The 26474-nt window shown below is 41.0% G+C and overlaps 1 protein-coding gene across 1 annotated transcript; it reads left to right on the top strand.

Annotated features, from left to right (window-relative positions):
* Nucleotides 1–571: 571 nt before the first annotated feature.
* Nucleotides 572–26474, top strand: MMP19 (matrix metallopeptidase 19). Its single transcript, XM_063444748.1, has 9 exons — nucleotides 572–799; nucleotides 3945–4033; nucleotides 5339–5469; nucleotides 6165–6377; nucleotides 16841–17086; nucleotides 18063–18191; nucleotides 19049–19213; nucleotides 20181–20308; nucleotides 24978–26474. Exons 1-9 carry the CDS (start codon nucleotides 647–649, stop codon nucleotides 25212–25214), a joined length of 1491 nt encoding a protein of 496 aa, XP_063300818.1. The 5' UTR covers nucleotides 572–646; the 3' UTR covers nucleotides 25215–26474.

Genomic DNA, 26474 nt, shown 5'->3' with positions numbered 1-26474 from the left:
AAGTTCTATTTAAGCATGTTATACATACATCTCAAACCCCTTCATCCAACAAATGTCTTGACTGTGTTGCAATTTTACCAGAATTCACTGAACATAGAAAAAGTACATCTCAGACTATGATACCATTGGCATTTGACTATTCATTCGCCACATGTAAATCTTGCTCAAACTTGTACCCATTGTGAAAGACCAAAGATGAAGTGACTGGACATCAGTGAGAGTATCTAGTGAAGGCATTGCATCTCATCTTTTGTGTCATCAGGACAGTGAATACATCTTGGATCCGTTACTGCAGTTACTCAATATGTGATTCATTTGGTTATTTACAGACCCAATATATCAAAACAGTTAATAACAGAAAAAGTAGATTAAGGTTTTCAAAGGCAAAAAATCTACGATGTTTTAACTTTTTCCTAAAATTATTCATGCTGAGTCTGCAGCAGAGAGTTAACTTTGCATTCCATAGCTATTTCTCAAGGGGAAAGATTCAGGGGGGGTAGTATGGGAGGAAGAAAGGAGGACGAAGTTTGTGAGTCATTCTTTCAGAGTTCTTAACTGCTTGGGAAGGGGAACCCGCAGCAGACAGCCAGCAGCAAACTGAACAACTGAGCCAAACTGCACTAAAAAAATAATTCAATTTTACAAAATGCTGATTTTTCCACTGCTTGCAACATTCTCCCTCTCAGCCTGTGCAATGGTTGTAGAGTACACCTACAGCTCCAAGGATGATACCTACAGCTCTGAAGAGGATACCTACAGCTCTGAAAAGAATACCTACAGTACCGAGGTTGAGGCCATGGTGGGTAATTCACAATTTCAAATCTAAAAGTAGTGGCCTGCTAGTGATGAGTGAATGGTAACTTGAATAAGTTTCTCTGTGTGTGTTGGTGTTGGGTAGGTTAATGTTTTGTGTTGTGACATGGTCTATAAGATTTTGTGCCCAAGTCCAGTTGTTTAGAAGCTGTGCTAACTCTCAAATGGAACCTTAACTCCTTAAGTACCATTAACATTGTTTATTATCATGGCAATTTGCTTTGTGCAGACACTATGTAGCCTCATGGAAAATGCTATTATTAAGAATCAGAATTTGTACAGAATACTTCTATTACTAAATAAAAAGGGTGTTCCCTGTCAGAGAAGGATATTTAAGGACTAGACTTATATTACTACATTGGAATAATGTAGCATTCAGTTATACCTTTAACTGCGCTAGATAACAGGAAATAAATCTTTGCATCTCACAATGATTAAACTTTGTATCACACAAGTATTACATTTGCAGATGCAATAAAGTAATCAATGGTCTGCATATGTGTATTTAATAATAGTAATAGTTTAGGCCAGGGATTGGCAGCCTTCAGCACTCTAGTTGTTGTGGACTACTGGTCTGTTAACAGCTAGACATGTCTATGTTGTACCAGGGCTGGTGATGTATAGTGTGATGTGTGGCTATATGTCACTGTTTAGGAAGATTTGTTGAAAATGTATTCCACTGACCTTAAACCACTGAAATCAATCATTGCAAAGTTGGCTGCTTTACTGCTTAACTTAAATATAGCAAAATATTGAAGCGATTTTGAAAATAGGAGAACGTATAGTTAGATTTCTATAATGCAGCTTTCTATAATGCAGCCTTCTTATATCCACATATCCACACACAGAAGGGACTGGAGAAGGTCGTATTAGTTATTATAACCATAAGATTTCTTCAAGGCTTTATTTCTGGGGATACCAAGGTGATGCTTGGTTCTGGAGGTTCAGCCCACAGGAAAACATGATGACCCCTACTCTAACAGAGAGGTGGGGCTATGTCATTATATACCCTTACCTTTCTGAGTTAACTCCCCTCCCCTCCTCCTCTACCCATGAACAGCATGCTACTGATGCTCTCTGGGATCTCAATGAAAGCATAGCTGGAGACAAGCACATGTTGCACATTCAGTTTGATGCCACCCGGCTGCCTAACTAATATAAGGAGGAAATACAGAAACATTTTCATTCACAGCATCCCCTTCTGACATGATGGAGCAATATATTAAAGGTCTATGAGAAGCAATTGCCTGATGTAGAATTAAAAACAAAAAACACTAATATACACCTGACCCCTTCAACAACTGTAAAGATCCAGGGCTAGAGAGTCCCATGTCTGGGGCTTCAGCACCCCCCTCTAGCAATGCTCATGATGGATATCACACTGAGCAACTTTCTCTGTGTCCCTTTCTCTGAAAGTACTGAAGGTTTCCTGTCACAGCATAGAGATGACAGACCTTTATTTTTTATAATGTTTTTTATTATTATTAGGACAATATTATATTTTTTTTATTTGCTTTAATTATTATAATCAGGTCCATTAAAGATCTGTTATATAACTTGGGATAATTACATATGTGTTTGTGCAGTATAAACACATGCTGTGGTACCCTAAGTATGTCACCCAGTTATGTGTATACCCTGTCACACAAAGCATGATGCTATGATTTTTATCCTGACTCACTAAACCTAGACCTAAACTAGACCTGGTGATGTTTAAAGTGACTGTACGCTGAATAGGAGATTTTTATATTTTACCATATCTATAGCAAGACCTCTGTGAACAAAGCACACATTCATTCAATGAACAGATATGTGTGTTGTGAAACTCCAAAATGTACTAACGAATCTAATAAATGTATGTGATATGTATACAAGAAGAATATGTACAATTTGCATGTAGTATTATTTATGAATTTGCTTTTGATGGATTTACGTTTTGAAAATCTGTGCAATAAAGAAAGTATAAACGTTAGCTCTCACTCTACAGGAAGTGTTTAGGAAGTGCATTACACGCATGGAGGTGTGACATAAACAAAGTTATTCAAAACCAAAATGGCAGAGAATTGAGCAGTGAGACTGCAGGGGCATGATATATACACCAAAACTGATTCATTAGGCTAACATTGTTTTGGTGACTATAGTATCCCTTTAAGCTAGCCAAAAGAAACATCTCCCAATTGTCTGTTTGACAGCCGGGGAGGTGTAACAGGAATCAAGGAATCTACTGAAATCAACACTTTTATTAAATGAAAAAAGGGACACACTCTTCATATATAAAGCACTTCAGTCTGAGTATTGGAGTGGAGTATTCCTTTAGCTGATATTGGTCTAGCAACAACAAACTACTTGCCTCAAAATGACCTTATTTGGAGCTGAGAGCTGATTTCTAAGTAGCTATCCAGAAATATGTTCTATTGCCACCATCACACATCTATCAATATTGTAGTACATTTGGATTTGAAAAAATGAGCATTAATGGCATCTCTCCTTGAAAACTGAGCCCAATATATGATTCATCTCATATATCAGTGCGTTGAGTCACTCACCACATGGTTTATCCAAACCATCTGAACCCAATCATCTAAAAAGTTTTACTTCTGCAGATTTTCACATTTTGAAGCCAAACTATTTGAAAAAGGAAATAAGATGATATAGTATTCATTTAAGTATAAAGGGTAACTTTAGGGCAAATACACAATTCTTATAATTAGAGTATCTTCAAGGAAACCATTGGAATGTATGTTTCTGCTTACTACTCCCATTTTCACTTTTATAAATATCTCCAATAAAATGTAGCTCTCTTGCAATAACAAAAAAATAAACAATAAGACAGAGCAAGTAGGAAACTGTGTATAAAATGTACTTGGCCTCTGTCTTGTCAAACCAATGGCTACATAAGGCAAACAATGGGATTCTGTAACTCACAAGGAAAAGGATTTCAAAATGTTTTAATATTTAGAGAGGATAAAAAGAATTTGCCAGCAGCCCAGCACAAGAGCAGAAAGATGGTAAATAGATAGACTACCAACATGTTGTAGTTCAGCTTCCAAATCACTTCAGTTTGCTGATCAATGAACAAACCTGGCTATGTTATCAAAGCTGGTAATGATCTCTCTTTCCCCCTTTAATAGGAATACCTGAAAACATATGGATATTTACAAAAGCCGCTGGAAAGTGAGAGTGAGGATTTCAGTCCAGAGGAAGTGCAGGAGGCCACACGGTAATAATTTTGGATTTAATGCACATACAGCATTGGAATCGTGAGTGGCAATTCACCCCGAATGTCCAGCAATAATATAGCTAAGCCAGAGGTATCCTTCGGATATTTGGCTGGCATCCCCTCTGCTCTGTTGGAATAATAATTAAAAAAAATAACTTCGCCCCTTGTGTCTCTATGCACACACCTCACATCTTTTGAGCATTGGGATTTCCTCACACATAATGCTTATAACTTGGACATTTTTTTGTTGTACAGTGGGAACTCCACCTGAAATAAACTCACAGTAATATGCTGAGTGTATTGACATAGCACATAGCTCCCCGGCAATAACATTTGTGATGTATAAACATCCTGTCTTTGAAACTGGTTTTAGAATGTCCGAGAGTTGCTGATATGTCATGTAATACAAAGTACAGCCGTTATGTGCAAATAATGTTGGCAGGAGATGTCCATATTTCTCATTCTCTATAGTTTGGCAGCACAAGTAAAATAATTAAAATATATCAGAATAAATAACTGAAAAGCCTCTTTATTCAAGTAAATGTGAATTTGTACAGTCTCTCATCTATTGCTGCAGGAATCCAGCTTTTCAGCAAATCAGGCAAAAGTAATATTTTCTCATCTATTCTTATAGGTGAAAGGACAGTGATTTGCTAGTGGGTTTCTATTTGTATCCTGATTGGCTGAAATTACATAGAAGACATTCAGAATATCATATATTGTACAATCAGAGTGTTTGATGCACATTCTCAGGTTTAAAGGCCTTAATCACTATAACTTATTGTAACGGTCAAGGGGTCTATGGGAGGGACTCTATAGGAATACAGCTTTTTGTTCCTAACACTATAGTGTTCCTTTGACAATAAAACCCATACCATAATTTGATTTGCCATCGAAATTCCCAGCTGATTAAGGGATATTATGTATCTGAATTTCTCATTGCTTAACATTTGAAATAAGGCTAGTGCTAAAATCATTTTAAGCTCATTCACTCATTTTGATACAGATTTACAAAGACATAAGACAAAGGTGCTCTTACGTGGACAGAGCAATTACAATACAATTGTTTTAATAGATTTGCCAAGCTTTTTCTGGTAATCTGTTACTTGATATCATTGATTGTATTTTAATCTTTAAATTGTTGGCATTCATTTATTTTACTATACATATTCAATTTCTTTAGAATGAGGTTGGCTCATTTTTTGTGGGGATTTTTTTCATGTTCAATTCTAAAATTGCTTTATGTATTATATAGAAGCTTTGTATAAACATTGGTTTAAAACATACCTTTCTGTGTACACATAGTGTCTTCCAGCAATCGTTTAACCTACCTCAAACAGGATTATTGGATAGAAGCACTTTGGAAATGATGAGGGAGCCTCGATGTGGACTTGAAGACCCTTTCAACCAGAAGACTCTACGATACCTATTGTTAGGTAAATCTTTGACTTGGAATTACAGAGAAAAAATTATCACTGTGTGCCATCCTTGATTTAAACTATATTTAAAATGTAATTTGAAAAGAAACTCCTGGATAAAGGGTTACTCCAACCATCATAAGTCTTCTGTAGTTGTTATGATGATAGAGGTACCCTGGTGCCATTCTCCGGAAACAGGGCAAACTGTTTTATAATGTTTTGCCCTCTTACCTGGGTCCACACTGGGTGCTGAGCTGGGACATCAGGCTTTTGCAGAACTGTAGAAACCAGATACTGATTCTTCCACTCATTCATTATTATTTCTGGCATTTAGAAAGTAACAACAAATCTAGAGCCTTGATCAGCTGAGAGCTTTCAGTCAATGAATAACCATCTGTGCATTAAAATATACAAATAATTTACGCCCCAATGATGCTGCAGGGGTTAAACTCCGCATGTGCAGTGTTCCATAGAGAAACTGAGCACGTACAGACTTCCAGCACCATGCCCATCACTCATTATAAAGTTAATCCATAGTCCACAACACTAAGGTATGGAAAGAGTGCTCACCATTAATGAACTAAATGTTAGGCAATTTAGTGTTGTGAAAGATAACAGAGGTGTGAGTCTTATGCAGTGACTATGTTTGTAATATTCTGTGGTGTGTTAACTTAATATGGTAGGCAACTTTGGATCTTCTTCCTTTTCAAAAGGTCGATGGAGAAAAAAGAACTTGACTTATCGGATATACAATTACACTCCAGACATGACACCAGATGCTGTCACCACTGCCATCAAATCAGCTTTCAAATACTGGAGTGATGTCACTCCGTTGACATTCAAGGAGATCAGTTATGGAAGAGCAGATATACGCATTTCTTTTCACAAGCGTGGTGTCGGATGCTCCCGACCTTTTGATGGACCTGGTAAGCATGAAAATGTATACTTAATGTTGAGTTTGGACAACTGTGCATCTCTAGCTGCTGTGTTTTCTAAGCAGTGGGTCATTCGGCCAGAGAATATAGAGTGGGAACCTTAGAGGATAGCAGGTGAGACCTGAGACTATAGAGTGGGAACCTTAGAGCATAGCAGTGGAGACCTGAGACTATAGAGTGGGAACCTTAGAGCATAGCAGTGGAGACCTGAGACTATAGAGTGGGAACCTTAGAGCATAGCAGTGGAGACCTGAGACTATAGAGTGGGAACCTTAGAACATAGCAGTGGGACATCATACCATAGAGTGGAAGCCTTAGAGCATAGCAGTGAGAATACTAGACCTTGGACTATAAACTCAAGAAAAATCCATGTCCATCCTTAAGCCAATGAATGCACTCCATGAAACATCATAACTGTATTAAATCTGCAGTGTTTTAATATTTAATAATACACCCTGACATCTTTTATTAGACTTGTGCAAAAACGTGTTTGTTTCCTCAAAACCATATTCCTTTTAATCCACACCTGAATTGATTGAACTATCTAGGACAGGGATAGGCAACCTTCGGCACTCCAGATGTTGTGGACTACATCCCCCACAATGCTATAACACCCCGGCAAGGCATTATGTGAGGTGTAGTCCAAAACATCTAGAGTGCCAAAGGTTGCCTATGCCTGGTCTAGGATTTAATTTATTGAATGAGACTCCATACCTAAATTCTGGACTGATCTATTCGTTTGAGTATGGATTAAACAAATTTGGTTTGGACGAACTGCTCCAAACATATTTTTGCACAAGTCTAATAAAATACACCTGGGTGTGTTATTAAATATTAAAACACGGGGGGGGGGGGCGGGGCCTGACAGCCAAGATGGCTGGACGTGCATTCTGAATCCTCCAACACCAGCAGACACGAATCCACTAATCCTGCCCAAACCACAGGGGCTAGCAACTTATGGTGCTTGGAGCAAGATGCAGTACCTCGCAGGAATCAAAGCGATACCAGTCCGGCACCGATCCGACCTGGTAAAGCCTGAACCGGCCATGCGGCCTAAAACGGAGCGGAGCCTGCAGCATGAGGGAGACGGACGATCACCCGGCAAGGGACCCGCTCCCACACGAGACACACGCACAGCCCTGCTACCCCCCCCCCCCCCCCCCCATGGACCGGCGGGGGTTATCCCGGTCCACGCTGGGGACGGTCACCACCCCCAACCAAGCGACAAAGTCAGCAGAAAGGCAACCATGCATGGGCTCACCCAAGATGGCGACTCAGAAGCGGCCCGCGAAGGGGAGAACCCGCATCAAACCGCCTATACACACTCTAGAGTTCTTTGACCGGCTTGGCGCAAGCCTCTGGTCGGCACTCCACACTAAAGGCCAGACCTTCAAGATGGTACTGAAACAAACAGCGGCGTGGATACGCCCTACGACCCGACGCCACTTAAACAGACACCTGCCAGCGGCTCCCAGGACAGCCACCCGACGGTGGCTACGCCAAGCACCCAAACGGCAGAAAACATCAATACAGCTCCCGGGCACCAGCTCCCGCTTGCAAGTACACCAGAAGGGGATCACCCTTCAAGCCAGAACCCCTTTTCGCCCAGGGACATCTGAAACCTGCAAAGCAGCGCCATACCGCATGAGCAAACACCCGGACCCCTGCACCAGAGAGAACAAGGCTGCTAAGCCGGCCTCCCGCACAAGCTGCTCACAAGCTCCAAGAGCTGACGTCCAACCAGACCCGCATATTCCCTCTCACAGCACGGCTGCCTACCGGAGACCAGCAACCATGATCGACAACGCCAAGACCCCAGGGGACTTTTCGGTATGTGCCCGGCCAGAGCCGAACACTGGTGTAGGCTGACACTCACTAACTCTCACTGCCGCATGGCGGCCTGGACTGCTGTCATGCTACCACATCTATGCAGCCATTGAGGACTATGTCCCGCCAATTTTTAATTTTTAATTTTAATTTTTCATGCCTTACATCCCTGCGACAGGCGAATGATAGAAAGGTTATGATTTGTTTTTACAACGTACTGTTTAATTAGCCTACCCACACATAACGGCTTAGCTTTATCACACTCCGGCTAGAGACCTCTGTAGTGGATCCGTTCAGATATACGTTGATTTTTCATGGGCTAGGTGATAGGTGTCCGGCTCCTCTCTGAGGGTTGCCTCTGGGCCTCGCACATATCGCTACTATACACTTAGCGCTTAGCACTAACCTGTGTAATTACCTAGCGTTACCTAAGTAAGCCTGTCTATCTCATGATATTGCCAGATCGACGAATAGATCTAGCCTGTTTGCAGCTTAATAAAACACTTTAAGCCGAAGTTATACTGCATGGTATGGCTTAGCCTGTTAATATTAAATATTACAGAATTGAAATGTACACTTATAATTATTCAGGTATTGTTTAGCCTGCCTAGCTTGTTTAGCCTATGTAACACTATTCTGTCCACCCTAATGCGCATTATGTGTTTGAAGTTTCAACCGTGCATAGTGGACCGTATGCCACAAACGTAGGCAATATGTTTTTTATTTGGGTTTTACTTTCTGTGTACCGTACCTACTCCACTTGAATATCCTGGCCTAATCTACTTAACCATCATCACACTCAGACCGCTGCTGTGCTTAAATATGTTTACAGATTAGATTCCTCAAAAATTGAGCACGCCTGATTATTAGCTACTGGTACAACTATGAAAACCTGCATGTTTATAGCATATCTACTAACATAATTGAGGCAGGAAAGATTAGGAACTAACTAAACATACTGTGATAACTAGCCCGCTCTCTAAACATTATACTGCTGGACTGTCTGACCTGACGTATTTACTTACCTGCCTTTGACACAACGTCTAAGCTAGTGTTTAACATTGAATTTATAAAGCCTGTAACTCTTAGCATATGTGATTGTTTCTGCCACTGTTGTGAGTTCAACTTTTCAAATAAGCCTGTAATCAAAAAAAAAAAAAATGCGCTACTGCCCGTGCCACTGTTTTGAATGTTTGGTATACACGAGTACGCTGTTGTGGCGTCTGTATTGCTATTGTACTCACTTGCGCAACCAAAATAAAGAATAAAAAAAAAAAAAAAAAAAAATATTAAAACACTGGAGAGTGAATACTGAAATTATATACAGATAATAAGAGGACAGTGATTGGCGGGGGAGTCAAGACTGAAGCTCAGCTCACACTTGTCTCTCATTGGCTAGGCTGAGTATGTACTCAGAATAGCTGTAAAAAAAAGTATGTGGTGAAGAGATGGAGCATGGCTAAATCTACAGGGTTATTTTGCAAAACACTGCAAAATAGTTTTCTTTTTTTTTCTTTTTTTCTTTAGAATTTTCAAATTCACTTATAGTTATTAATATGACAATAAAACAATGTAACGATCTATAAATACAAAATATCTTATTCTCCGGAACATAATTAACTTTGTTTCAATTGTTTCCAATCTCGTCTTCTTTACAATACACCTTAATAATATAACGGCAGTGAATCTTTTATAACTTATAAAATATATGGAGTTCAAACTTAAAGCTATAAACATAAGAAAGAAAAAAGGAAAAAAGAGAAGGGGAAGGGAGAGCGGGGGGGATTTTTCCATAAACATTATATCATGGCATCAATAGTCAAGTAACAAGTTACTCTGAAATTACACATATAACTCACAACAGTACCTATTCAATAAACCTGTGTTTTTAAACAAAACTAAAGAGACCAGTGAGGAAGAAAACACAGCACAAATATGAGACCAAAACCTATCAAACACTGAAGTGATTTATATGTCTTGAGCAGGGCCGGCGCATCCATAAGGCTGCTCAGATGGCCGCCTTAAGGCACCTGAGCAGGGGGGGTGCAAAAATCCAAATCCCCTGCCTCTGGCTTGGGATTTAAATTTTTCATCTCACCTCACTCTCCCTGCAGCCTGCAGACATTGAAGTCGGCCGGCCTCTCCTAATGATGTCAGAAGGCGGGGGCATGACTTACATTGCTCTTTTCCCAGGACCGCTGGGGAGTCTGGGAAAAGAGCAATGTAAGTCATGCGCCCTCCTCCTGACATCATTAGGAGAGGCTGGCTGACTTCAATGGCTGCTGGATGCAGGCTCCAACTCCTGTCTCACCCTTCCCTGGCCCAAGGTAAGCCTCAGGGAGGGTGGGAAAAAAATGTAATCCATTTTTTTAAGCAGTTCCTTTCCTAGCCCCTTGTGTCCCCACCACACCCCCTGTATCCTCCTCTAGAGCCCGTGCCCCCTCCACATATCCTATTACCCCTCTATAGCTCCTGCCCCCTCTCCAGCTCCTGTGTCCCCCTCTCTGTCCCTGTGTGTCCCCCTCTCAGCCCCTGTATGTTCCCCTCTCAGCCCCTGTCCACCCCACCATAGTCCCTGCCCCCTCCACATATTCTATCACCCCTCTAGAGCTCCTGTCCCATTTCTGCCCCTGTGCCCTCCTCTCCAGCTACTGTCCCTCTCCAGCTCCCGTGTCCCCCTCCAGCTCCTGTGTCCCCCTCTCACCCCTGTGTCCCCCTCTCCCCCTCTCACTAAGCTAGTGTTTAACATTGAATTTATAAAGCCTGTAACTCTTAGCATATGTGATTGTTTCTGCCACTGTTGTGAGTTCAACTTTTCAAATAAGCCTGTAATAAAAAAAAAAAAAAAATGCGCTACTGCCCGTGCCACTGTTTTGAATGTTTGGTATACACGAGTACGCTGTTGTGGCGTCTGTATTGCTATTGTACTCACTTGCGCAACCAAAATAAAGAATAAAAAAAAAAAAAAAAATAATAAAACACTGGAGAGTGAATACTGAAATTATATACAGATAATAAGAGGACAGTGATTGGCGGGGGAGTCAAGACTGAAGCTCAGCTCACACTTGTCTCTCATTGGCTAGGCTGAGTATGTACTCAGAATAGCTGTAAAAAAAAGTATGTGGTGAAGAGATGGAGCATGGCTAAATCTACAGGGTTATTTTGCAAAACACTGCAAAATAGCTTTCTTTTTTTTTCTTTTTTTCTTTAGAATTTTCAAATTCACTTATAGTTATTAATATGACAATAAAACAATGTAACGATCTATAAATACAAAATATCTTATTCTCCGGAACATAATTAACTTTGTTTCAATTGTTTCCAATCTCGTCTTCTTTACAATACACCTTAATAATATAACGGCAGTGAATCTTTTATAACTTATAAAATATATGGAGTTCAAACTTAAAGCTATAAACATAAGAAAGAAAAAAGGAAAAAAGAGAAGGGGAAGGGAGAGCGGGGGGGATTTTTCCATAAACATTATATCATGGCATCAATAGTCAAGTAACAAGTTACTCTGAAATTACACATATAACTCACAACAGTACCTATTCAATAAACCTGTGTTTTTAAACAAAACTAAAGAGACCAGTGAGGAAGAAAACACAGCACAAATATGAGACCAAAACCTATCAAACACTGAAGTGATTTATATGTCTTGAGCAGGGCCGGCGCATCCATAAGGCTGCTCAGATGGCCGCCTTAAGGCACCTGAGCAGGGGGGGTGCAAAAATCCAAATCCCCTGCCTCTGGCTTGGGATTTAAATTTTTCATCTCACCTCACTCTCCCTGCAGCCTGCAGCCATTGAAGTCGGACGGCCTCTCCTAATGATGTCAGAAGGCGGGGGCATGACTTACATTGCTCTTTTCCCAGGACCGCTGGGGAGTCTGGGAAAAGAGCAATGTAAGTCATGCGCCCTCCTCCTGACATCATTAGGAGAGGCTGGCTGACTTCAATGGCTGCTGGATGCAGGCTCCAACTCCTGTCTCACCCTTCCCTGGCCCAAGGTAAGCCTCAGGGAGGGTGGGAAAAAAATGTAATCCATTTTTTTAAGCAGTTCCTTTCCTAGCCCCTTGTGTCCCCACCACACCCCCTGTATCCTCCTCTAGAGCCCGTGCCCCCTCCACATATCCTATTACCCCTCTATAGCTCCTGCCCCCTCTCCAGCTCCTGTGTCCCCCTCTCAGTCCCTGTGTGTCCCCCTCTCAGCCCCTGTATGTTCCCCTCTCAGCCCCTGTCCACCCCACCATAGTCCCTGCCCCCTCCACATATTCTATCACCCCTCTAGAGCTCCTGTCCCATTTCTGCCCCTGTGCCCTCCTCTCCAGCTACTGTCCCTCTCCAGCTCCCGTGTCCCCCTCCAGCTCCTGTGTCCCCCTCTCACCCCTGTGTGTCACTGTCCCCCTCTCAGCTCCTGTGCGCCCCCCATACCACAGCCCCTGTGCCCCCACAATAGCCCTGTCCCCCCTCTAGAGCTCCTGTCCACCCCACCACAGCCCCTGTCTCACTCCACAGCTCCTATCATCCTTCTAGAGCTTCTGTCCCCTCTCTCAGCCCCTGTGCCCACCTCTCTCCAGCTCCTGTCCTCCCCCCCACTCCAGATCCTGTCCCCCCACTCTAGCTCCTGTGCCCCCTCCAGTTCCTGCCCCCCCACTCCAGCTCCTGTCCCACCCCCACTCCAGCTCCTGTCCCACCCCCACTCCAGCTCCTGTCCCACCTCCACTCCAGCTCCTGTCCCCCCCACTCCAGCTCCTGCCCCCCCCCACTCCAGCTCTTGTCTCCCCCCACTCCAGCTCCTGTCTCCCCTCCCACTCCAGCTCCTGTCCCCCCTCCCACTCCAGCTCCTATACCCATCCTAGCTCCTTCCACACCATGTCCAGCTACTCCCCCCCCCATCTCCAGCACCTTTTCCCAGTGCTCTCCAACTTGTTTCACCCCCTTTACATCTCCAGCCTCCCCATTTTTAGCTCCTGTCCCCGTCTCAGCCCCTGTGCCCCCCCTCTCAGCTCCTGTCCTTCGCTCTCAGCCCCTGTGCCCCCCACCACAGCCCATTCTCCCCCCCACCACAGCCCCTTCTCCCCCCCACCACAGCCCCTGCTCCCCTGCCCCCTCTTTCAGCCCCTGTCTCCTCCCTCTCAGCCCCTGTCCCCTCCCTTTCAGCCCCTGTCCCCCCAACACAGCTCCTGCTATCCTGCCCACTCTTTCAGCCCCTGTCCTCTTCCTCTCAGCCCCTGCCCCACCCCTCACCACAGCCCTTGCCCCTGTGCCCCCCCCCCCTCAGCACAGCCCCTGTCCATCCCACTCTCCAGCTCCTGTCCACCCAACTCCTGCTCCTGTTCACCCACCCCTCCAGCATCTGTCCCCCCTCTACAACTCATGTGCCCCTGGAAAGAGAAACACAAAGGGGCTGGGGAAAGTCACAGATACACAAAAGGGGCTGTAAGAGACACCCAACAGGGCGTAAGACATGGTAATGGGGGGATAAAATACACTAAAGAGGGTAAGAAATTCAAAAGGGGAGTTACAAGACACACGGGTGAAGACACATTTTTTTTGAAGGGGGTGTCAGGGGAGTATCAAAATGCGTCTTTGCCTGTGCAGTCAAAAATCCTTGCACCGTTCATGGTCTGGAGCCTGTCATATTTGTTTATAAAAGTGCAAATTTCAATAGAAATCAGTACTTAGAATTGGGGGCAGGAACCCCTACCTTGCTGCCATTCAGAAAGCCAGGGAGATTTTCTTACGGAAGTGGCATGCATGCTGTGCTGGTGTGCACGTCTTCCTTCTTCTCAATGAGGTGTATAATTGAGGAGCACTGGTAAGCTGAGACCATGTGTGCACACATGCTCGCTTCTCTAACACAGAGGATTCTCAATGGGAACCTTTGAGCTATTGCAAAGAATGCACATTAGAGATCTGCAGCTCCTGCAGGCTGGTTTTAGATTGAATAACTAAATGCATGTTTTAGTTTGAGGTATATATAATTAATAGTGATTTATAAAACTTTGTTGGAGGCTTTGGAGTGTTCCTTTAATTTATATTGTTGTTCCTTTTATATTCACTTTGAATTTGCTTTGAATTCCCAACAATTCTTACATTACTGGATAACCCACATGGAGTTAAAATGTGGTTACCCAACAGCATCTTCATGTTTTAAAAATATTAAGATGTGAAATAAATAATACTGTATGTGACGATCTGAACCTTGTCACGGGTTCTTGGAGGGACCTGCTGGCCAGCCTCTTGCCTCAGGACTATGGGCCCTGCAATAGACCTTGCCCAATGCACTTTAAAAGGCTCTGTTCATGTGAGTTATGTACTTTTGTACTCCAGACAGAGAGACCAACAGTTAGCCCTGATTCCCTGGAACTGTTTTGGGCATAGAACCATGTGCAAGGTCGGTCAAAAATAAGATTTCCAGGAAATTCCTGAACTCCTGAACCCCTGAACTGATCTGGGTGATTTTAAGGATATGTTGGTCACCCAGATAAGGGCTATCAGGGGATGTAACTTCTGTGGGGGTTTTGTGTGTGTTAAGGTATTTTGGGGGGTTTGTAAAAATGTGTGTTTTTTCTGTGCTTGGAGATAATTGGATTAGATTAGTACAGTTCCTGATCCAATTATCTCCCAGGCACAGAGGTGGGATTATCTGATTTTGTATGGAAGTATCCTGGACCTGACAGCCAATGTGATTGTGTATTTATTTCTACTATGGTTTACTCTCAGGTCCAGGGGGGTGCTCCTTGCATGGAGACTGTCATAAAAGGCCAGTTGTGGCTACCATTAAACTGATATTCGTTTTACACTTCATGAAGTCTAGGCTCATGTTTGGAGGATTGGAGAGCTATATTCACACTCTGGGGATTGCTATAATTACTATAATCCCTTGGATCACAACACTTGCTCTTATAAGAGCAGCCTGCTTTGCTATCTGGACTGGGAGATGTCTACCCACTGGAAGCTGGATCCTGGTCTTGGGTCCAGGGTGGGTGGAGGACAGCGAGACCCAACCAAGCTGTGGCGGTTTGTGGGGTTTACGGTGGCTATGGTGTTCCAGTGCAGTGCTTATGGTGCTTGCAAGTACTAGGAAGCAGTGATAGACGGAGGCATCCGCTCGGGGTGCCAGGCGGTCCGTCACACTGTATATTAATTATATTAGAAACAAATAAATGTAAAAATTATACATCTCTCTTAATACCCTTCATTTGCTGAAAATCTGTAGATTCTGGTTAACCAGAAAGTGGCTGGGATTATTTCATCAATCTCTATCCTCCCAATATACTAAAATGGTGCAAGTTTTATACGATACAAAGTTTTTTTTCATAAAGTAAATAGATGGAAGTACTCTATTTTAAGCCATGGCACTGTTCCTGTCGACCTGCCATAAGAATTCTTCATCCATATTTTTTAATAAATGAAGCTGTTTATGACTAACACATGGTTGCAGTGCAGGCCGTCTCATAGAATGCTGTAAGAGACATTTTTTATAGAGGAAAGTTATTTTTTATAATCTTCACGTTTTTGTTCTGAATTATACACATCATGGATGATCTGGGGTTCTGAATTTAGCTGGTTAATGGTTATGGGGAATGTAGTCCAGCAGTTCATTCATGCTGCCACCCTTGCCAAAGCAAGCACATAGTTTACTGAATATTTATTTTGGGAGTCTTGCTCTCCCTATTATGGTCACTGGAGGTAACCCAACAACCGCTGCTTTAAAATAACACATGATGTGGTGTTTGTGCTCTGGGAAGGAAACTGTAGTAATAACGAACTAAAATTCCAGAAAGATGGAGGCGATACGAAGAATTGAGAGTCAGCGAGTGAATGTATTTTGGAAACATCAGTTCTTGATCTTCAATGACTCAAACACTGGCTGAGTTATTGTTTATTAACTTAGTCAGTGCGAAATATGTATAAATACGTCCCGCTAGTGGCACATGAGGACAGGATATGTTCTACATAAGAAACTCTCTTTATCATGATGCACAGCTCCCAGTAAACCACTTTATCATTAATTAGCAGAACTTATTAACACACTATCTGGTCTGGTATTCTAGAAGCTAAATACTTTAATCTACACTTCAAAACTCATGGGTTCCTTCCTGGTTATTGGTCGGTCTTGTGGACCAATTTAATTGAACATTAACCACTCACCAACACTGGATGACTGGATACAAACCTCGTTGGTTCGGGGAGGAGTGGGTAGGAAGATGTATTCACATTGTATTATTTACCCACAACCTACTGTTTGGAATTGTTATGGGCATTTAAATGCCCCTTTCCCTGGTGTACAGGGCCACCTCTTGCGGACCCCAATTTATTTTTTATATATTATGTATCTATTTAGCAGGCCTGTTATTCAGGACCTGATTTAGATAATTTCTGATACATTCTTAAATTACATATCTATAATATGTGTCATTTTGCATCTATATAAATAAATTTTACTCAGTTTTAGATGTTTTATATTCAGCTTTTAGTAAATCATTATTTCTGAATGACAGATTTAATAATTAAGTATTTTTTTTTCCCAAGAGTTCTAAATGAAAAACTATGTGCACAGCTAAAGAGCATGTTGACAATGTTATAGTCAGAATCATTGGCCTGTTTGATGTTGCAGGAAAAGTGCTGGCACATGCTGATATCCCTGAGTTGGGCACCGTACATTTTGATCAGGATGAGTACTGGACAGAGGGATCATACGTTGGTATGAATTTGCGCATAATCGCAGCACATGAGTTAGGCCATGCCTTGGGTCTTGGACACTCTCGGTATACTTCTGCCCTGATGGCCCCTGTCTATAATGGATACAGACCCAACTTTCGTCTCCATGATGATGATATTCGGGGGATTCAAGCACTTTATGGTAAGAAATACTCTCAAAGTTCCATAAATGTGAGTGGACGTTTGTCAAAGAATGAATATCTCTACAATAACCGATGTAATACAGATATATAGCAATACCAAATAATGTGACTAGCACTGTGATTAAACATTCCAACTAGTTCATTGTAGGAAGTCTTGTCTTAAAGGAATACTATAGTCACCTAAATTACTTTAGCTAAATAAAGCAGTTTTAGTGTATAGATTATTCCCCTGCAATTTCACTGCTCAATTCACTGTCATTTAGGAGTTAAATCAATTTGTTTCTGTTTATGCAGCCCTAGCCACACCTCCCCTGGCTCTGATTGACAGAGCCTGCATGAAAACAAACACTGGTTTCACTTTCAAACCGATGTAATTTACCTTAAATAATTGTATCTCAATCTCTAAATTGAACTTTAATCACATACAGGAGGCTCTTGCAGGGTCTAGCGAGCTATTAACATAGCAGGGGATAAGAAAATCTTAATTAAACAGAACTTGCAATAAAGAAAGCCTAAATAGGGCTCTCTTTACAGGAAGTGTTTATGGAAGGCTGTGCAAGTCACATGCAGGGAGGTGTGACTAGGGTTCATAAACAAAGGGATTTAACTCCTAAATGGCAGAGGATTGAGCAGTGAGGCTGCAGGGGCATGTTCTATACACCAAAACTGCTTCATTAAGCTAAAGTTGTTCAGGTGACTATAGTGTCCCTTTAAGGTTAGGGATGAATGGAATAATTTCACTGACTGAACAACACTCTCAGATTCATGTGATGTTGATACAGAACACACGAGTAGCATGTATCTCTAAATTATGCAATGTAGTCATCAGTTCATTGTAATTTACTTTAAGAACCCTAAATCTTTTGTGACTGACCTTCAATTATAAATGAAAGGTATCCCTGTACGTATGTTAGGTGTATATAGATTATGCACTGAGTTTAGTACATTTTATGACAAGTGTGATTTATATTTTAGGTAAGAAGGCACATGTAGAGGAGGAAGAAACAGCTTTTGATACAGAGGTTCCAGTGCTAGTACCAGCTCCAACTCCAACCAGTCCCATGCCTGACCCATGCAGTGACAACCTTGATGCCATCATACTGGGTAAGAGTACATATTGCTGGAATCTGAATAGCACCGAATAGATAAAAAAATATATATATCAAAAAAACATATATGTATAATCCTGCCTGCAGCATTATCTGTTTAGCATGTTCGTTCAGCCACACACTCTGCTTTCAATGACATTATGCTGCAGGCTGTCCCATTTTCATCTTCTTATCCAATCCAATGCTTCTCACATAGAAGCATTAGGGAAGAGAAATGTAAGCATTGTGAGTGCCATACTTACCCAATCAAATGCTTCTCGTAAGGAAGCAGTGAGTCCCATCCTTCCATATGATAAGCATTTGAGGACGTTTGCTGTTGAATGTGAAATTACAGTGTCAAACTCGGTTGTACCAGTGGAAGCACTCTCAGTTGGCTGTCAAAAAGAAAGCCACTAGAGGTGTGTTTGCCCTGAAATGAAAACAATGCTGTATCTAGAGAAATGGCAATTGCAAGATCAAAAGGACATGGGCACTGCAACCGGGCCACTTCATTGCCTTAATTATTAAAAAGGCATGTCCATTTATGCTGTTCCATATAAATAAAGGAGAAAGCAACCCAAGGGATATGTTATCTCTCTTGGGAACATGTCAGGGGTTGTTCTTCAATCTCAAAGACAAAGATTGAAGCTGACTCCTTCATACCTTCTGTCCACAATATGAATATACAGAACTCTTCACAAAGTACTTGCTTAATAGAATACAGAAGTCTTCAGTGTGCCACAAACATGGATCTTTGGCTACCTTATTTGGAAAAGGTATTATTTGTATGGGACAGCATTGCCATAGATAAAGGAGATACAATAAATGCAAAATGCATTGCAACACATTAAAATTACCTCTTGTACCATACAGGACCTCATAAGAAAACCTATGCATTTAAAGGGGATTACGTATGGACTATTACCGATTTTGGAACTGGTCCTCTCGTGAAAATCCAATCCCTCTGGAAAGGGTTGCCGGGGAATTTGGATGCAGCAGTTCACTCACCACGCACAAAAAGGACTTATTTCTTCAAAGGTAAATGATGTGTGAACTTTTCTTTGCAGACATTAAATAAAATAAATATTTTCAAGACCACCTTGTATATTGCTTGTCACACCTGATAAATAATATGAAAAGCACTTTTTCCAGCAGACAGTCCACACATCGCCCAAATCAGATCCAATGTTCCTTCAATTTTCCAATATGTAAATGAACAGCAGCACAGAGAACACAACTTGCAAAAGATCTCTTTATTCCTACTGCTGCCCACGTCATGCTACTCCCATTCAATTAGAGCAATTTGTTTTCAACAGTAGTTAAACTTCTAGGTGGACTGAAGTGCAAGGGTATTGAAAAATGCTGGAGAGGTGGCTACATTATAAAAAATAATTAGACAAGCACAAACAGAATAATTTATAGTTTACAGTGTAATCAGAAGAATAAATAAGATTATTAGATAGACAGACAGGCAGACAGACACAAATGTTTGTACACAATTGACCGACATAATGGTATGTTGTATTCTTTTCTTTCTAAGTGAAAAGAAAAACTTGAAATGTATTAAAATTATTTTAACAATAGAAAGTTTTTGGTAAATAGAAATATCCTCCAAATTCATTTCACATTCTCTAGTGTAAGTCACTGAAAAGATAATGGATGGGATGAATTCATAGATATGTGGGATGTTATATTGAACTTGTAAGTTTGTATCTATGTACTGTATAAGATTGTATTGTAACATAACCTATTCTGTGAAAGAGTTCTAAAAGTTGAGCAATCAACTGAACAGTGTAACGGTTGTCATGGTGACATCTTACCATTTATCCAGAATATATAGAACCTCATATACACTTTAAGGTGTCAATTACGAGGCTTGTTATGTATTTTGAATTGATATAAACATACCATTTTTTTAAATTAAATTAAAGTTCTATAGGTAATTGAAATATTAATTCTTTGTTGTTGTTTTTTTTTTTTTTTTTTATCTGTCTCTTATCTCCAGGGGATAAACTCTGGAGGTACACAGATTTCAAGTTAAACTATGGATACCCTAAACTGTTAAGCAGGGTGCCAGCCAATCTCAATGCAGCTTTGTACTGGGATGGAAATCAGAAAATCTTCTTGTTTAAGGTAAGATCAGTCTGAGGCATTGATTCTAAGACAAGAGATATACATAATTTTGGTAAAAAAAAGACTAAGAATTTATGACTACTGAGTAAAGAGCACATTCCCCATCCCAACAGAATAGGACTGAGTGAGATATCGATCAACCTTGAAATACCTCTAAAATGAGTCTTCCCCTTACTCCTCATCCAGTGTGCGGATAGGTGAGAAGGTAAATAATAAATAGCAGAATTGCATAAAACCCTCTACAACCTGGTGCAGCCGACAGACAGCTGCATGAAAAAGAATGATTATCATGTTCCGTAAAAGCCGAAATCCCTGTGTTATTGGCTGAACAAAAAAAATCCTTTGCGTTACAGTGTCATATTGTTTTTTTCGTACTGCTATCAGACATATAAAACTTTTTTTTTTAATTATATTACAAATTTTTATCTAGCTAAAACTGATGTTCTCTTTTTTGGATGCCTATTTTAATGGGCGTAAGTCCATAACATAGGCATTATATTATAATGCTGGATTTGGTGAACTACAATGTATTGTTTTCACAGAGAAAGGTTAAATAAGGCACTCCAAGCACCTAAATATATTTCAGAGGTATCGATTTTATTTTTGAACATTTATGCCAGGGCAATAGGTACATAAGTTAGGAAAGGAGCAGGAGAGCACACCTAAGCACACTTGTTAATTCACTTAACCAAAAATACAACCACACATAAGGAATGGGAACTAAAGGCAAACTCATGGCTAACTATTCATTGCTCCACCACACAATGCTTGACGGTTCAGTAGGGAAACTAAGAAGGTCAACCCCGGATGATAGCCAGTCTGCATGCTCTATGCTACGTAGTTTAAAGGAACACTATAGGGTCAGGAACACAAACATGTATTCCTGACCCTGTATTAAAACTACCAACCAGCCCCCCAATCCCCCTTTACCGCCCTAAATATAGTAAAATCTTACTTGTATTCAAGTCTGCCTCTGCCCCTGACCTGCCTGCTGTCTGCTGAAATCATCAGAAGTGATGGTCTGAGCCAATCACAATGCTTCCCCATAGGATTGGCTGAGATTGTCAAGGAGGTAGATTAGGGGCAGAGCTAGCACAAGTCAAAAACAACCCTGGCCAATCAGCATCTCCTCATAGAGATGAAATTAACCAATGCATCTCTATAAGGAAAGTTCAGTGTCTGCATGCAGAGAGTGGAGACACTGAATGACAGTATTACACAGTGAGCAGCACTGCCCCAGGGAGCACCTTTTAGAAGCCATCTGAGGAGTGGCCAGTGGAGTAGGCTGTAATGTAAACACTGCATTTTCTATGAACATGCAGTATTTACTGCAAAACTCCTGAAGGGAATGATTCTACTCAACAGAACAAATATAATAAGCTGTAGGTGTTCTGGTGACTATAGTGTCTCTTCAAACCTGCACTCATTACATATGATGTAAGGGCATGTGGAGACCAAGTAGCAGGAGTAAGCAACAAAGTCACATATATAACACAAACAATTGAAAGATTAATATACATGCTTATCTAAATCTGCTAGTTTAAACAAGTTACTAAATGCCTGAAATATACAGCCAAAGGAAAAAGAAAGTACAGCCTCTTTGAATTCTATGGTTTTACATATCGGAACATAATAACAATCATCTGTTCCTTAGCAGGTCTTAAAATAAGGTAAAATACAACCTTAGATGAACAACACATGCAGAGACGTAACTAAAAATCACCAGGCCCCACTGCAAAAATTATGCTGCCCTGCCTTGTGTCTGAATTCCCAACCCCCCCCCCCCAGTCCCTTCCAGCTGTCAATCCCCCCCCCAGTCCTTCCATATGTCTCAATTCCCCCCTAAACCTTACAATCCCCCCGCCCCCCATCCCCCCGCCCCCCATCCAAACAGAGGCCCCTCTACCCACGTTCCGTTTGGCCCTTGCTACACTCAGTGACTGACAGGAGGGGATGATGGTGTAAAGGAGGGGGGTGATGGTGTGAAGGAGGGGGGGGTGTTGATGTTGGTGTGAGTGAGAGGGGTGATGGTGAGAGGGAGGGAGGGGGCTAATAATGTGTGGGAGGTGGGTGATGGTGTGAGGGAGGATGGACTAAATACCTTTTTTCATTCCCTGGTGAAGTATGATGGGTCTATATAAATGGCAATTCACCTCATAGTATATGCCTTTGCATGAATTATATATTATACTTTTGCATTTGTGGGTTTAAACTTCTGCATTTTTTGTGCAATAGCCATTTGAAGTAAATGCAAGCTGTTATGCACCATAAATCTATTTTTCTTCTAAATTACAGGGCTTAAAATATTTTTATGTAATGTTTTCAAAGAGTTTGACAATTCCATTTTCTGAAGCAAAGACTCCTGTGTAGTATAAGGGAGACTCCTAGATTTTACGCATACAAATATTCCCTTAAGAATGTTCCTATTTCGTTGCAAAATCTTGAGCTTTGATCATCTTACACTGCCATCCTACTTAACTAGTAAATGTTTAAAGAGACACTACAGTCACCAGAACAACTGCAGCTTAATGTAGTGTTTGGTGTCTATAGCATGTCACTACAGTATTAGCACTGTAAACACTGCCTTTTCAGAGACACCTCCAGTAACAGTCTCTCAGATGACCACTAGAGGTGCTTCCTCTAGATTAGGGGTGCCCAAAAGGTGGATCCCCAGATCTTTTAAAAATACAGCTTTCATGATGCTTTGCCATTCTGAAGGCATGCAAAGCACCATAGAAGTTATAGTTCTACAACATCTGGGGATCTACCTTTTGAGCAGCCCTGCTCTAGATGTTCATCAAGATGTTCATCGTCTCCATGCTGAACATTCCCCACAGAGATGCATTCATTGAATACATCTGTACGAGCCGCAGACTGGTGTTTTGCCTTTACATGCACAATAGCCTCCCAATGCTTTCCTATTGGAAAGCATTGGATTGACTGAGATCATCAAGATTGATGATCTCAGCCATGGAGGTGGGGTTAACCGCGGTGAGACCAGCGTGGCGTTGGTAAAAAGGTAAGTAAACTCACTTTTCCCATGCGATTGGAAGGGGGACAGTAACCTAAATAGTTAAACACCATAGTGTTCCTGAGATCTCTCAGCCAACCATGGTCCTAGCCTTCTCTTATAGAAGTCCGGTAGTCTGGTTTAACATATTGAATGTATCAAAGAAAAGTACTTAATTTAAGGACATAAAAAAAACATTGGACACTGCACCCAGGAAGGTTACACGAAGGAGTGTTTGTCCTCCTTATTGCCTATCCTAGATATAATTCAATTAACCATAGAATCTATCTTGGAAATGGACAAGTCTACACCCAAGCACTCCACAAAGCCATTTGTTAAATTTGTTTCGACCTTCTAGTTTCTGTGCTTTCCATAATGTAGTTTTGTCCAGCAGTGGCTTTATTTTTCTGGATATACTTCTTACTTACACCTAGCAGACGCGGATCCAGAGGGTGACCCAGGGCAAGTGCCTCTTCCACCTGAGATATCCCCAGCGGGTATACAGACAGTATAGAAATATTAATATTTTCTTCCCCCTTTTTCCTTTGATGTTATATACCTGCTCTATTAGAGCTCACGGCAGGCGGTGCCTCAGTAAAATATCCTGAGAGAACACGAGGTCATGCGTTTAGACTAGAAGAAAGAAGATTTCGTCTAAGGCAAAGGAAAGGTTTTTTTTACTGTAAGAACAATCAGGATGTGGAATTCTCTGCCTGAAGAAGTGGTTTTATCAGAGTCCATACAGATGTTCAAACAGCTACTAGATGCATAATTGCAAAAACAGAATATTCAAGGATATAATCTTTCAATGTAGGGTAATAACTGCTTGATCCAAGGATAAATCTGACTGCCATTCTGGGGTCAAGAAGGATTTTTTTCCTAGCTTGTTGCAAAATTGGAAGTGCTTCAAACTGGGTTTTGTTTTGCCTTCTTTTGGATCAACAGCAAAAAACATATGTGAGGAAGGCTGAACTTGATGGACGCAAGTCTCTTTTCAGCTATGTAACTATGTAACGATCTCCCTCAGGACTATAATTTCAATGCCGCTCGCTGTGCATCTAAAGAGAAGAAGGGAAAGGAAAATATTAATATTCTTATATAATTTCTGAGGATTGGCTGGTGCTCACCTTTATTGCTTGTTGGCATTTTCTGATAGAAACTTCAGTAATTATCAATTTGAGTTAGATCCAAGGCATTCAAGGCAGTTTCCTGTGCATGACCATGCTCTGTCTTGCTACATGTTTTGATGTGATCATGGTTTAAACCTGCTCTTCCCAGATTCATCTACAAAAAAAATTAATATAAAGTAAGGTTTATCGCATTCACAATAATTATCAGTTAGCAATGTAAGTGTGATATTTATTGTAGGTCCCATTTTTTTTTCTTTGTGGATACTAGGTACAATATTGTCCAATATATTTTCCCAGCATGTGAAAAAGGCTTTTAAAGGTTAATAATGTTAGAAAGCATATAATATTTGATCAATTTTGCATGGTTTTAGCAACTTGCACCCAATAGAATGAGGTCCTAAAGTTGAAAATGACTCTTCGGTAAGCATTTTAGGCAGCTTTTTAACTGTAAAGAAAGACTTGTTTTGTTTAGAACTCTGTGTACAATGTATTGCTGTTCTGTTGAACTCTTTATTTTTCTTTCTTTAAGGGAGAGAATTATTGGCAGTGGGACGAGTTGGGATGGAGTAACCTTGCCTCAAAAAAAATCTCCAGTTTATTCACTGGCGTCCCGTCTCAGGTGGACGCTGCTCTGACCTGGAAGAACAGCAAGATTTATTTCTTCAAAGGAGACAAGTACTGGCGCGTGAACAAGCAACTGAGAGTGGAGAAGGGATACCCCCTTAGCGTATCAGAACGCTGGATGCAGTGTCACCATTTTGATTGAGGGCATGCCAAATTATATCTACATAGGTTCTTTCACAGCACCTGTCAGTTTGATACTGTCAGACATGTCCAATGTAACTTTTGACTGTTTAGTGAAGCTAAATATGGATACTTTGGAACAAATTAAAGTAACATGTACACTGTACACTGTGGCGCAGACTGCCATAAAGTCAGGAAAACACATAATGGCAGCTCTATAGAAGAAAAAGGTTCCTGAGACTTGCCACCCAGTCAACTACAATCTGCACTTACTATCATGATGTCATACTGACTACTTTACAGCTCTTGACTTAAAGAGCTATTCATGAAGCCAATTAGAAGTAAAAATGTAAATATCTTTTTTTGCATGTTATATGGTCAATGGTCAGTTTTTAAATAATGTGCACGAGAGATTTGTATTTTGATTAATCTGTCTGTCATGAATTCATACAAAGCCTGACTATTTCCTGAGTAACATGGCAAAGTGCATAATCTGGAGATTGCTCTAGACTTTTTTTCAACAAACGCATATATTCCAACATCAGTCTTTGTATGTAATACAAATACTTCCAATGAGTGGTACTTGTCTATCACCTCCAGTGGCAATATGTGGTACTACATTAAAAAAAAAAAAAAAAAGCCAGGGGCTCATATTATTCATCCCTGTGGCCTGTGGCACCCAACTGCCCTGTAAAATACAGACCTCCCTATTCAACCGAATTGACACAGACATGTAGCATTGTGTTCTGCATTCAGAAGGTTTCAGACAACTGAGACTCTTTACACACTTTTATTCAGATGAGGCTTCGTACCACAATTAAGCCACCACTAAACTAGATTCTATGCAATGAGTTGTGCTGAGTTGACATCTGATCTGCAGAATGTAGGTCAAATATCCTAGAGAAAGAATTTAGATTTTAAATATAATTACAGCTCAGTATGACTTACTGCTTAGTAAATATAAGGTTGGAATCAGTATGTGAATTTGTTTAAATAAATGTCCCTCATTAGCTCCACCTACTGTACTTAACTGAAAATGTATTTATTAAATTAAACAAAATACCAAATGAGAGTATTGTTAGTATAGTCGGGAGTTGAGAACTGTGGCTATGCCACCCCCATAAGCAAGCCACAATGGCCTATTCTAATCCTTAAGCTAATTATGTTCTAAAGCTCACAAAAAAGTCTAGATGTATGGCCTAAAGCATGCATCCAGGAAATGACATCACTTATCATTTTTTGTACATTTATATTAAAACTCATATTGAAAAAAAATGTGAGT

Source organism: Pelobates fuscus, chromosome 1, assembly GCF_036172605.1.
Source record: "Pelobates fuscus isolate aPelFus1 chromosome 1, aPelFus1.pri, whole genome shotgun sequence".
NCBI classification, from domain to species: Eukaryota; Metazoa; Chordata; class Amphibia; order Anura; family Pelobatidae; genus Pelobates; species Pelobates fuscus.
The sequence above is the reverse complement of the archived record's forward strand: the minus strand, read 5'-3'. Positions and strand labels throughout refer to the sequence as shown.